The 13,938-nt window shown below is 53.9% G+C and overlaps 1 protein-coding gene across 19 annotated transcripts in view; it reads right to left on the bottom strand.

Annotated features, from left to right (window-relative positions):
* The window catches only part of ACOX3 (acyl-CoA oxidase 3, pristanoyl), a 49,320-nt gene extending 36,032 nt beyond the window's left edge, over nt 1-13,288 (bottom strand). For 15 of the 19 annotated variants that reach the window (XR_015166060.1, XR_015166061.1, XR_015166065.1 and 12 more), the window contains exons 1-6: nt 13,180-13,288; nt 9,324-9,483; nt 8,788-9,021; nt 7,684-7,758; nt 7,094-7,183; nt 4,023-4,166 (exon numbers count right to left, since the gene is read on the bottom strand). Coding sequence is in view for 7 of the 19 variants with exons in the window: in XM_086407419.1 (XP_086263545.1) it covers nt 4,023-4,166; nt 7,094-7,183; nt 7,684-7,758; nt 8,788-9,021; nt 9,324-9,467 (687 nt within the window). In the remaining 12 variants the exon portion in view is untranslated. Of the gene's footprint in view, nt 1-4,022; nt 4,167-7,093; nt 7,184-7,594; nt 7,759-8,787; nt 9,022-9,323; nt 9,484-13,179 lie in introns of all 19 variants that reach the window. The other 4 variants (XR_015166067.1, XM_086407427.1, XM_086407426.1 and 1 more) reach the window with 1 other exon arrangement.
* Nucleotides 13,289-13,938: the final 650 nt, after the last annotated feature.

Genomic DNA, 13,938 nt, shown 5'->3' with positions numbered 1-13,938 from the left:
CCACAGAGGGAGGGCCACATCCACAGTTCACAGAGCAAAACGTTCAACCCCACAGTCAGGCACGGGGGAACTCTACTGGACTACTAACCAAAGACCTGACTTGTTGCCTTATGACTTGTTCCAGCACTAAGTGACCGCTAGCTGGCTCATGACAATGCATCAGAGCCTTTCTCCCTCTTTAAGAAAGGCTTTGGGAAAAACTCAATTGTTCTCCAAAGGCGTCTACTTCTTTAGCAGAGTCAAAGTCAAAGACATGGGATGACCTTGAGGAAGACACAGGATGGCTTCTAGGATGAAAGCTTGCGCAGCGTCCGCGGGCCTGGAAGGAGCCTGGTGGCTGGTGCCCACACCCCGCCCCCAGCAAGGGGCTGGGTTAAGCTTGACTCAGCCTCGTTTCTTGGCTCCCCTCTCTCTGAACGTTGAGTAACCCTCTATCCAGTTACCATCTTAGCACGAAGGCCTAGTATCTGAAGGCTGATCAGATGACAACTCTATGTTACCACTGCCCTTCCTGGTTCCCCTGCCAAGAGTCAGGATATACTCCAAGTATTACAGGCACAAACCGTTCTTCCAGAGAGAACTCACCTCTGAATCCTTAGCCTGCAGAACAAGCTATTGACAGGGGAAAGCATTTTGGAATTCAGAGGACCTGCCTTCCCAGCCCTGCTTCCTGACTGTGTGGCCTCGGGAGAGTGACTGGACCCGTCCCCATTCCATTTCCTAACGTGAACTGGGACTAACGTCTGCCTCTGGGGGAGCCAACAGTCAGGGGCTTAGTGAAACAGCTCAGGAGGGGCCTGGCACCCAGCAGAGGCTTTACAAGTGGGAACCAGCACTATCGTGACGGATTTCCTCCACTGTAAGACATACACTCGCTCCCACTTTAATCAATCAGAATATGTCTTAAAACTGATGGGTCCATTAACGAGGCTGCTTCCCCCCTCTCTCAAAAAGCTGTTTTCTAACCAACTGTGTATTTTACAATTGATGACATCTTGGACATAAGGTAATAAATCTGTCTCCTGCTACAGAAAAAAGAAAAGAAGAGAAACGAGTGTTAGTACCTGGAGAGTGTAAGTCACTACAGCGCGTTAAACTAATTGTTACATTTTCAACAAATTACACTCCTCCATCTATCACCTAATGACATACAGCGTGTGTGTGCGCGGGGGGGTGTGTGTTGAGTCTCTCAGTCGTGTCCAACTCTGCCAGCGCGTGGGCTGTAGCCCGCCAGGCTCCTCTGTCCATGGGACTCTCCAGGCGGGAACAGTGAGTGGGTTGCCACGCCCTCCTCCAGGGGACCCTTCCCGACCCAGGGATCGAACCGTGTCTCCTACATCTCCTGCGCTGGCAGGCGGGTTCTTTACCGTCAGCACCGTTTTTTTGATGACTTGTTCCCACCTCTCTTTCCCAGTAGACGGTGAACTCCACGAGCACAGGACTCATGCTGCCCTCAGGGCCGCACAGGAGACACGCTAGGTACACAGAGAGCACGGGCCGGATGGAGGGGCGACAATGCCCACTGAGGGTTTGGAGAGCAACGCGTAAGGGAACACAGAACATCACGCGCAGCTCCACAGTCTAGAGACAGAAACGCCGGAAGACGCCGCCTTCGGGTCCAGTTTCCAGGTACAAATCTATACTCCAGAAGCAGGATATGGTGGCCTCAGGTATCAAAAAATACACATGGTCTGCCGGTGATCACTGTAAATTGGAAACTAAGAACACGAAGGAATTCCCTGGTGGTGCAGTGGTTACGACTGCACATTCACTGCTGAGGGACGGGGTTCAATCCCCGGTCAGGGAACTGAGATTCCACAATCCATGTGGTGTGGCCAAAATAAACTGAAAATAAGGGCATGAGCATCGGAGGAAATGGATCAACTGGACGTCATGGAATTCAAACCCTAGTGCACAGAAGATGATACTGAGAAAGTGAAGATACTTACAGAATGAGAGGAAACATTTGCACATCATCTGTCTGAGAAGGCTGAATGTGCATAAAGAACCCTCGTGACTCAACAACAACAAAAATGCCCAACCTAGGAATGAACTAAGAGACTCAATGCACACACGGACAATGATCAGACCACGAGGAAAAGCAGCACTCTGACCTTCAACCCACAGCAGAGCCCAGGGAGCTGCACAGCAAGGCCCGGACAACTGGCCAGGACTCATAACTGATGGCCTCCCTAATTGTTGTCCTGCTTCCAACACAGAATCAATCGGAGAAGGCCCCACCTGACCAGTCACCCAGGATACCCCTTCTTCTGGCAGCCGTGCCCAGCTCTCACTGGGTCCCCAACCCCCACCAGGCACCCTGAGCCACCCTCTGCTCCACTAGGAAGCTCGTGCAGTCCTCCGCCTGCCTCTGAGCCTCTGCCAAGCACAAGTTCAGCCAGCTCTGAGCAAACAGCCTTTGCTTTCACCATCCCTGCTTGGTTCCAGAGGACAAAGGATTTGAACAGACATTTCTACCAAAAAGATACAGAAATGGCCAATTGGAACATGAAAATATGGTCCACACTGTTGGTTATTAAGGAAATGCAAATCAAAACCACAACCGGATACTGCTTCATAACCTCTAGGGTGGTTACGGAAAAAAAAAAAAGAAAATTGATAATAACCTGTGCTGGTGAGGATGCGGGAAAACTAGACCCCTCAGCCCTGCTGGTGGGTTGTTTAAAATGCTAGCAACCAGTATGGGATTCAATAAAAAGTTCAACACAGGGTGACCATAAGACCGTGCAATTCTTCTCCTGGGTACAAACAGCCCCCCAAAAAACTGAGGACCCACGTACAGACAGACAGTGCTCATGAACGCTGACGGTAACACCACGCCCAACAGCCCAAAGGTGAAGTGCACCCAACGTCCAGCAGAGGAGGAACGGATACACGAACTGTGGACCAGCCACAGTGGGTCATTCGGCCTCAGAAAGGAAGGGGGCTCTGGGACCGGCCACCACGTGGATGAACTTCAAACACAGGCGAAGGGGACGAGGTCGGACAGAAAGGGTCACGTAGCGCGTGACTCCTTTCATGCAGAACGTCCGGCGGAGGCAGAGGCAGAGGCAGAAGGCAGCCAGGCGACTGCCAGGCCTGGGCAGGGGGCGGCAGGGAGGGCGTGTGGCATGGGCGTGGGCGTCTCCTAAAGAGGAGACGCTCTGAAACCAGAACAGTAGGACGTGGAGAACGCGCTCAGTGCCCTGAATGGTTCACTTTCACGTGGCTAGCCGTGCGCGCTGAGTCGTGTCCGACTCTTTGCGACCCCACGGACCGTATAGCCTGCAGGCCTCCTCTATGCTTGGAATTTTCCAGCCAAGAATAATGGAGTGGGTTGCCATTTCTTCCCGACCCAGGGATCCAACCCGCGTCTCCTGCGTCTCCGGCACTGGCAGACGGACCCCTTACTGCTGCACCGCCTGCGAAGCCTTTGTACGTGACGCGAATTCTCCTCTCGCGAGAGCCTCCCCACCTCTTTTCTCGCGAGAGCCTCCCCACCGTCAGAGCAGTCTCAGAGAATAGACATGTCAGAACGGGTTTGGGGATGGCGGGAGCCGGGTTTCATTCGGTATCCAGTCAACCCAGGCCTGTGGACGCTGCAGCCGCCCTGGGCAGCGGGGGACAGGCCAGCCGGCTGTCCCAGGCACCCCCAACAGCCACGGCTCTATTTGTGACCTGGGAGGGGGCTACACGAAAACCCCCAAGTCAGACTTCATCTCGGAACTTCTGCAGCCCCTCAGACCGCTGCTAGAGCCTGGGCATTGCCATCCAGCAGGATGGAGGCTCTCCCCGAGATGAGCTTGGAGTTGGGGTTTCTCAGAGGCAGCACCTCACATATGGGGCTGATCGGTCTTCCTGGGGGCGGGGGGGCGGGTGTCCTGTGCGCTCCAGGGTGTTGACCTGTATGCACCATGCGTCTGCACCCCGAAATGCCAGAAGCGCCCCTGTCCCCAGCTGTGATAAAAACATCTCTGGACGTGGCCAGACCTCCCCACCCCAGGGGTGAAACCTGCCCCTACCTGGACGAGAAAGGGGTGCAGCCCGTGGCACTGGCCCCCCGGCGTGTACAGCTGAGCAAACACCACTGCGTGGGTAGCGGTCTTGCCCATGTTGCCAACCCAGAATTTGGCAGCTTCAAAATCGGGGGAATGAATGATGAATTCCTGCACGAGGGAAAAAATGGACGTTAGAGACTGCCGCACACTAGAGTCTTCATCTCTTTGACACGTTCAGTCTTCTCTGTTCGAAACCTTGGAGGTATAGGTAAGAGCTGATGGAAGGTTATTTCCGTGTGGCAAAGGGAACCCCATTTAAAAAAAAAAAGCATATGCTGGGCCTTATGGCTTAAAGAAGAGCCTCCCTGTGGAAGACGATGACCAACATGCGAATAGTAAAGCACACATAAAGCTCCAAGCTGCCAACGCCCTAGTCGAGTTCACCGTTCAGCGAGCCTTCCCCAAGCACAGATTGGAGCGGGGGTCCCCTCCTTGGCTTCACGCCTGCCTACATCCCCCACCCACTGCCAATTCGCCAAGTTTGGCTCCTTTGCCCACCCTGTCTGTCCCCCAACAAGCTCCCCGGGAGTCCAGGAGCACAGGGTGGATGCACACAGGAATTAAAGAAGGAACAGACAGGAGGGGACAGGTCCCCTGAGGACACAGCCCGGGGCTTGGGGAGGCAGCAGGGAGCAGAGGGAAGCAGGGCTGAGGCCTGCTCCCAGGGAGGTCCCACCTGCTTGTGGGCGTCACCCAGCCAGCTGGCTCCCTCGAGCGCACACCACTGCTCTCTCCTCCCCATCGAGACGCTGCATCTCCTACTTGTCACTCAACAGAAGTGACATCGGGTAGTGACACTCCCAGGTGGGATGGGTCATGCCGGTCCCATCCCATCCCTGCCCCACAGCCCCTGGCCCAGCCAGTTTCTCCCCGCTGGTGACAGGACTGTGTCTCCCCTCCAGCATAAAAGTTCCGTGCTGCTGACAGGACTGCGTCTCCCCTCCAGCATAAGAGTCCCACCGGCATGTTAGTGGCCAGGAGCTGTCTCTAGCAGCAGTGTTGAGTACACAGTAGGGTGCTCAGCAAACAGCCTGCGGGAGGCTCGGGGCTCCTAACCTCAGCTGATCTTCATTTAAGGACCAACGCCAAGAGGAGGAGAGTCAGAAGCAACAGCCTCGCAGGTAACTGAGTTTCACCCAGGCCCCGAGGCCATGGAGGTACCACCCTCCCTCTGCAGAGTCAGGAAGGGCCTCCCCATCCCCTAGCCCAGCACTGAGAGCCCAGGGACACCAGCGAGCTGAGCGAAAAGAAAGGCTGAGAGCCAGAAAGACCCGGGTGCATATAAAGATATCTCATGGCTTAAACAACAGTCCCTTGGACTGCAAGGAGATCAAGGCTGCTGGGCTACTGCTGCTAAGTCACTTCAGTCGTGTCAGACTCTGTATGACCCCATAGAAGGCAGCCCACCAGGCTGCCCCGTCCCAGGGATTCTCCAGTCAAGAATACTGGAGTGGGTTGCCATTTCTTTCTCCAGTGCACGAAAGCGAAAAGTAACAGTGAAGTCGCTCAGTCATGTCCGACTCTTGGCGACCCTTTGAACTGCATGCAGCCTACCAGGCTCCTCCATCCACGGGGTTTTCCAGGCAAGAGTACTGGAGTGGGGTGCCATTGCCTTCTCCGGAGATCAAGGCAGTGAACCCTAAAGGAAATCAACCCTGAATACTCATTGGAAGGACTGATACTGAAGCTGAAGCTCCAATACTTTGGCAGCCTGATGCGAAGAGCTGACTTGCTGGAAAAGACTCTGATGCTGGGAAAGATTCAAGGCAGGAGGAGAAGGGGACGACAGAGGATGAGATGGTTGGATGGCATCACTGACTCAATGGACATGAGTTTGAGCATGCTCCGGGAGTTGGTGATGGACAGGGAGGCCGGGCGTGCTGCAGTCCGTGGGGTCACAGAGTCGGACACGACTGAGCGACTGAACAACAAGGATACCAAGAGGCCACACACCTCGCTCTCAGCCCCTGGGGTGTGGCGGACCCCCGCCTCTGCTCCCAGGCACCCCCAGCAGCCTGGAGGGCGCACACTGCGACCCACGCCCCCACCGCCCCTGTTCTTCCAGGGGCTTCTCCGGTTCATCCTCTTGAGCCCCCTGCCCACAGTGCCCCCAGTACACACAGCCCACCTGTCCCATGAATAAACTCATGGTGAGCAGACACACGGGGCAAGGCTTCACCCTGCTGCATGCAACTCGGCAAAACCACATGGACCAGTTGGGGGAAGGGCCGCAGACACTGGACCCGTGAGGAAGGGGCAGGAGGATGTGGCCATTTGGGAGAGGTGGGGGCCAAGGAGCCCGACGCCAGTGATGGGAGAGGGGCCGCAGGACGGGGAGTGGCAGAAGCCACAGGTCCCCCGCACGCCCCACCCTCTCCCCCGCCCCCCGCTGCCCTCCACAGCACAGACCAGCTGACATACCACGCTCCTGTCTGCTCACAGAATACGTGTTCCCTCCCCGAGGACTGCCAGGTCCGATGGACGGGCCTCCTCTAGAGCACCCTCCCCGAGGACTGCCGGGTCCCCACGGCACTAAGGAGCGAGCCTGCACAGAGCAGCCTTCAGTGCACAGCGCAGGGAGGGGGGCCAACCACACAGGTACCACGGAGAGCCCACGGGTGCAGGAGTGGCCCCAGGACCAGAGGGGCTGGGCTGCTGTCCAGAGAGCCTGGCACCAGACAGGCTGCTAGAGACGGACGAGGGTCAAGTCGAACCTTCCTTGTTTGTCCTATAAAACGAGAGCAGCGGGCACCGCTCCCTAATTGCACGCAAACAAACCTGGTAAACAAACAGATTTTATAGAAAGACAGCTGCGCCCTCACGCTTCCATGTCCTAGCCCAATCCAAACCTCAGCGGCTTCTAGGTATGACCAGGTTTCACCGCTCACAGCCTTTATCTCCTACGCTCTACTGTTCATAGCGTGATGGATCTCGGTGTGCACTTAGGCAAGAGCCAGGCTTCTTGGTCTAATTATGTGACAACACCATGTTTCACATGCTCGAAGCCTGGAGACAGAAGGGCGAGTATCACCTACCTGGGTGCTGGGGTCGTAGTGAGCAGTCGTGCGTATGCCCTTGGTGTTACTCCCATGACTCACTTCCGTCAGAGCAAAACATCCAAAAATCTAGCATGGAAACACAAAATGAGGTCAGGTGAAAAGGTCCTCTCTGCACCTTCCTGGAGGGACCCTGCCACCGGGCTTCCTTTACGGCCTAGACCACCGAGCAAAGCCCCAAGTCTCCATTTCCTGCCTGATGCCCAGCGGGCTCACTGAGCCAGCCTGCTGTGCGAGATGCTGGCTGCAGCTCCCGCCCGGGAGGGCAGCTGGCAGGTGGGCTGCTGGGGTCTCTCTAAGTCAGCACAGTGGCTAAGAGCAGCTCTCAGGCGTCAGAAGAAAAGGAAGGCGCTTCCTCGATAAGAAAAAGCTCAGCTCCTATCGTGCTGGGAATCCAGCACACCCCAGTTTGGGAAAGAACAGCATGAACTATTTGGTGAGCAGCCCCAGAACAGCATGAGAGGAGGAGCGGCCCCCCACCTGGAGACCCTCTGCGGCAGGGTGCCCTCTCCACACATCTCCAGGAAGAACACATAACAGGACCCGAGGACCCACGAGCACCAGCTAACCTCCAAACTGAAGATCTTTGGAAGGTACTTGAGGTGCCGTTCAGAACCAGAGCTGTAAATGGCCGATCCAAAAGTCTGAAAATACAACATCACCATGGAAACAGGGGGAAGCTAAGGCTGCTGCCACCCTGGGACTTTACCCCACTCCCCACCCCGACACACACACACACACACACACACACACACAAACACCACACCCCGGCACCACACCAGCCCCCAGCAAGAGCTCCAGCTTCCAAGACAAAGCAGCACTGGGGTCCACGGCCCAGGACAGCCCCTGGACTCAGCTGCCTGGCCTTGGGCTCACGGAGTCACAAGACCCAGGTCCTCGTTGCAAGCCATTAACACGCGCTGAACAGGACCAGGAGATAGTCCGTGAACAGCAAGGAGGTGGGAGTTGGGTGGGGGGCGAGAGTGTGGGATGGGCAAGGTGAGCCCACCTTTCCTTCAGACAGCATGTAGACGACACCACCTTCCCAAGTTCATCTCCACCCGCATATCGAAGAGGCGGAAACACAGGCCTCACCTTTGACCTATTTTCCCTCCTTCCCTTCCTTCCATTTATAAAAGTCCCAGAGCTGCTATTTCTATGGAGTTTTAACCGCAGTGCGTCATTCAAGGACTGACGTGTGCAAGTCTGCATAAACAGCTGAGAAAAACTGGGCTTCTCATTACAAGTCACGAGGTCTACCTACGTATTTTCATCTCTGCTTTTGTTTTGCATAAAATTTCTTTTTTCTCTCTCTCTTTTTCTTTCTTTATTTCGGTGCAGCACGCAAACTCTTAGTTGCGGCTTGCGGGAATCTAGTTTCTGACCAGCCATGAGACTCAGGGCCCCATGCACTGAGAACGCGGAGTCTTAGCCACTGGACCAGCAGGGAAGTCCCTCTGTCTCGTTTCCTTTATCATTTTCTAGAAATCTCTTTAAATGAACACTTCCCAAATGCATTAAGTCTCACAAAGCGGGCAAACGCTGCCAACCAGGAACCACAAAGGCAACTCCCAAGTGTATCTCAGGTTCAGAGGACAGAGCACTGTTCAGCCCCGGGGCACGGGGTGAGAGCGGCCCCCTCTCCACTCCTCCCCTCTCCCGGGATGACTCACCAGCACATGCAGGAAGAACTTGACGGCCAGGGACCAGTCGTACATGCCCAGGCATTCGATCAGTGCCAGGACCCTCGGCAGGCTGTCCAGCATGTCCCCGACGGGGAGGAAGTCGTACTCGAAGACCCTCTTACAGCGCAGGAAGTTCAGCTCCTGGTACTTCTCCACCGAGAGCCGGCTGCCACGGGGATGGGCGAAGAGGGGGTCGTTCTCCAAAGCCGAGAAGATGGCTTTCTGGAAATGCGGCAGGCGGGGAATAGCGGATTTGGAGGCAAAATACAGAATTTTTTCACTAAGCTCTGACTTATATGGTTTCCTCAAGGCCACGGGCTGCCTCTGGTGGGCAGTCTAACCCAGAAACACAGGGACAGAGATGAGAGGGCTTCTCAGGGGAGAGCAGAGAGCACCAGGCTTAGGAAGCCCAGCCTGTGTCCATTCATTCCGGGCTCCATCTTTCTGCAGATGAACCAGAAGCCCAGCAGAGCCCCCTCCCCGCGTGCCAGCGAGGCGCCCAGCGGCCACCAGCCCAGCCTCACCTTGAAGCGCAGCGTGTCTTCGCCCTCCCAGAACAGCGCCAGCTCCTTCCAGGGGAATGAAGCGCGGGCGCGGGCCACGTGCAGGGGCCCCTGGGGCGGGTCCGGCAGCACGGGGTCACCGCTGCTCTCCCTGAGGGGCGCCATCACTCCCAGCCACCACCTGTGCAGACACGCAACCCAAGTCAGTGCGTGTCCTTCTCACGCCATCACCAACAAGGGCAGACACGCCGCGAGATGTGACAGACAGACAGACAAGCTCTGATCATAAAGGGAGGGCAGTTGGAACGGCCCTGCACAGCTGGCGTCCACTCTCCCAGGAGGGGGAGTGAGGCGCATGCTCTGGGTTCCGCTCCTGCACTGAGGTGACCAGGAGTCAGACGGGGGCAAAGGGCAGCCCTGTGGCCGGGGCTGTGAAGCTCTCAGCATGGCCAGAGGACGCCTCACCGGCCCAGGGCCACCAGCCCCGCAGCCTGGGAAGCCTCACCCCGGAGTCCAGCCAGTGCTGGCCGGCCTGCTCCAGCCACACCCCTGGAGTCCCCTTGAGCCCACCTGGGCGGGGGACGTCTGCAGAGTCTGTCACTCTGCTTGACACAGAAGCATCTGGATTCCCACTAACAAAGCAACCTAGCTCTCTTGGCCAAAGGATCATTCTGGAATTCACTGAGCAGACTAGCTCCTTTACAAGTGTCTGGGTCAATGAAGGCAGGGATGGGAGGGGCTTGTGAACAAAGAGACCTAGAGAGACACCCGGAGAGCAGAGTCCTGGCTTGGACCCCCAGGGCAACTCTTTAAGGTTCATGAGAACATTTACATCCCGTAGTTAAACATTAGGATAGTCTGGGAGGTCGAACTCTGAGCATGATGGTCAACACTGTTGGCACACGATGGAAAAGTGGTCCCTCTTGCTGGTGAGACCCTTGTGTCTTCTGGGCGAGAGGGGAAAGATCCGCAGGGCACATTTGAAGACCTGCATGTGTGTCAGAGGGCTTCCCTGGTGGCTCAGAGAATAAAGAATCCACCTGCAGTGCAAGAGACCTGGGTTCGATCCCTGGGCTAGAAAGATCCCCTGGAGAAGGGAATGGATTCCAACCCTGGGTTGGGAAGATCACCTGGAGGAGGGAATGGCCACCCACTCCAGTATTCTGGCCTAGAGAACTCCATCTGAAGCCTGGCGGGCGACAGTCCATGAAATCGCAAAGAGTTGGACACGACTGAGCGACTTTTTCATTTTGTGTGAAAGTGACTGTGCCCTCAACAGACAGAAGCTTATTTCATCCCTTAAACTGTGGGCCGAGAACTATTGTCCCTCTCAAAAGATGCAAGAACCCCAGTTCAGAGAAGCTCGCTGTCTTTTGCAAGCTCCCACCACTGAGAAGTGGCAGAAGAGGGATCTGAACTCTGCAGAACACAAGCCCTGGGCAAGCTCTTTAGCAACCACTTTAAGATGCTGAGAGAGCTTCCCTGGCGGTCCAGTGGCTAAGACTCCGTGCTCCTGGTGTAAGGAAAATGGGTTCAATTCCCAGTCAGGGAGCTAGATCCCAAATGCCGCAACTAAGAGACGCACAACCAAAAACGAGTATATATATATATATTTTAAAAAAGATGCTGAGAAAGAACCACAGACTAAATCCAGAGCAAGCAGAAAGGAAACAGACAAAAGATTAGAGCAAAGTGTATGGACTAGAAATCAGAAAATGGACAAAAACAAACGTTGGTTCATTGAAAAGACTGACAAGATTGACAGACTTTTAGCTTGATTGACCCAGTAAAAAAAAAAGAGGGAAAACACAAATTATTAACTTGAGGGACCAAAGATGGACTATTACTACCAACCTTAAAGAAATAAAAAGGATTCTAAGGGAATACTATGAACTGTATGCCAATAAGTTAGATAACTTCCGTGAAACTGACAAGTTCCCAGAAAGACACAATCTACCAAAACTGACTCATGGAGAAATGGAACACGTGATCGGATCCATAAAGACGACACTGAAGGAGAAACAGAATACGTGATCGGATCCATGAAGATGAGACTGAATTAGGAATCAACACCCACAAAGAAAAGCCAGAGGGCTTCCAATGTGAATTCTACCAAATATTTAAAGAAGAAAAATTAAAATTTATGCACTCTTACAAAAAAAAAAAAAATAGAAGAGGAGGGAACACACCTATAAAGTGCTCCATTAAGCCAGCATTACATTGAAACCAAACCAAAGGTATGACAAGAAAACTGCAGACTAATATCCCTCGTGAATATAAAAGTAAAAATCCTCAAAAAACCTTGCAAAGTGAATCCAGCAACATATTAAAAGATTATATATCACCACCACGTGAAATATATCCCAGGAATGTAAGGTTGACTCAACATTTGAAAATCAGTTCATGTAATACAGCATATCAACAAAACAGATAGACAAAAAGTACATGATCATATCAACAGATGAAGAAAAGCATGAGACAGAACCAGGCACCCTTTCATGATAAAAACTCAACAAACTAGAAATACTTTGATAAAACTATTGAACCTGATAAAAAACATCTACGAAAACCCTCTAGCTATCCTTGTCCTTAAATATAAAAGATTGAATGCCTTTCCCCTAAAATTAGGAACAAGACAAGGATGTCCACTCTACCACTTCCAGTCAACACTGTACCGGAGGTGCTAGCCAATGCAATTAAGCAAGAAATGATATAAAAGGCATCCAGATTAGAAACCTATCTCTCTCTGCAGATGACATGATTTTGTACAGAAATTCCTAAGGAATCCACTAAAAAACTATTAGAATTAATAAATCAGTCTAGCCAGTTTGCAGGGGACAAGATCAGGGAGCAAAACTCAGCTGATTTCTATACACTAACGGTAAACAACTCAAAAATGAAATTAAGAAAACAATTCTATCTATAACAGCATCAAAAATAATAAAAATACTTGGAAATAAATTCAACAAAAGAAGTGTAAAACTTATACTCAGAAAACTATAAAACATTTTTTATACAGTTAGTTGATGTATAAACCCAAGTGCCAGCCCTCAAGTTCTCTCCCCACCCCATCCCCCCCGCCCCCCGCCCTGTCCCAGAAACCAGTTAGTTACCAAGCCCCTCTCTCACTGCTCCTCTCTAATACTGAACAAATCCTATCCTTTCTCTTTGAGCCCAAGAAATCTTACAACAACCTCCAGGTATTGAGCAAATACTGAGTGTGGGTGGAGTAGCGGACTCCCAGATGCTAGGAACCCCAGCACAATCTGTACTCTCACTTTCCAGGTGTAAAGGTCAATGTGTCAGTTGATTGTGCAGGGCCTTAACGACCTCGGTCCAAACTCCAGAATCCTAAGCCTTCAAAGGCCACCTGCAGCCGCCGACATCACTGCATGATCCTACACACAGGCATCTGAAGCCAGACGCCTGGCGCCAGATCCCAGCTACAGAGCTTAGGCGTGGCGCCAACTCGGCAAAGTCACTGCACCTGCCTGGGGTGGTGAAACACGGGCAAAGCTGATCCTGCATGGCCAGAAGGCTGTTACCACTCACCGGGGCACCTAGAGCAGTTCCAGGCACGGAGGGAACGTCTATACCATTTGGGGCGGGGGAGGCATCTATACCATTTGGGGGGCGCAACAGTCGCTTTCAGACAATTTCAGAAGGGGCCCTAACATGCAGACCCGACCATGCTCCCGCCGCTAGGTGACAGCTGTCCCCTGACCTCAGGGGACAAGTGTCTGAACTCCTTGATACATCTCGCGGGTTTACCCCCCCGGCCGCCGACCCTCGCAGCCTCTGCGCCCAGCAGTTCAGCAAGAAGACGCGGTTGGGCCCCCACCCCACCCCAACCATTGCACGCGCCGCCCCCGCGTACCCTCTGGGCAAAGGCGGACTGGACCTTCAGATGTCGCCAGACTCTACGATCACGGCCACCGCAGGGCCCAGCGAACACACCACAGGCTCCCAACGTTGGTCCGGTGGAGATCCACCCAGATCCTAGAGGCAGGAGAGGGCGCGCGCGCGCGCAGCCGCAGACAGGCCTTCCGGGTCGTCCCCGGGCCTGACGTCATCGCGGCCCCCGCTGCGCCCTGTTACGCAGGAAACGCAGGACGCCTGGGCGAGCCCAGGCTGCTGGAAAATGAAACTGAAAGTCGCTCAGTCCTTTCCGACTCTTTGCAACCAGGCCAGAATTCTCCGGGCCAGAATACTGGAGTGGGTAGCCTTTCCCTTTTCCAGGGGATTTTCCCAACCCAGGGATGGAACCCAGCTCTCCCGCTTTGCAGGAGGATTCTTTACCAGCTGAGCCAGCAGGGAAACCCAAGAAGCCTGGAGGAGCTGGTAGCCTTTCCCTTCTCCAGGAATTCTCTGGAATTCTCCAGGCCAGAATACTGAAGTGGGTCAGTCACTCAGTCATTTCAGTCGCTCAGTCCTGTCCCACTCTTTGTGACCCCATGGACTGCAGCACACCAGGCCTCCTTGTGCATCACCAACTCCTGGAGTTTACTCAAGCTCATGTCCATTGAGTCCGTGATGCCATCCAGCCATCTCATCCTCTGTCATCCCCTTCTCCTCTGACCCCAATCCCTCCCAGAATCAGGGTCTTTTCAAATGAGTCAACTCTTCGCATGAGGTG

The sequence above is a fragment of the Bos grunniens genome, chromosome 6 (assembly GCF_055505025.1).
Source record: "Bos grunniens cultivar Pamir isolate PY7600 chromosome 6, Bosgru_T2T1.0, whole genome shotgun sequence".
NCBI lineage: Eukaryota > Metazoa > Chordata > Mammalia > Artiodactyla > Bovidae > Bos > Bos grunniens.
The sequence above is the reverse complement of the archived record's forward strand: the minus strand, read 5'-3'. Positions and strand labels throughout refer to the sequence as shown.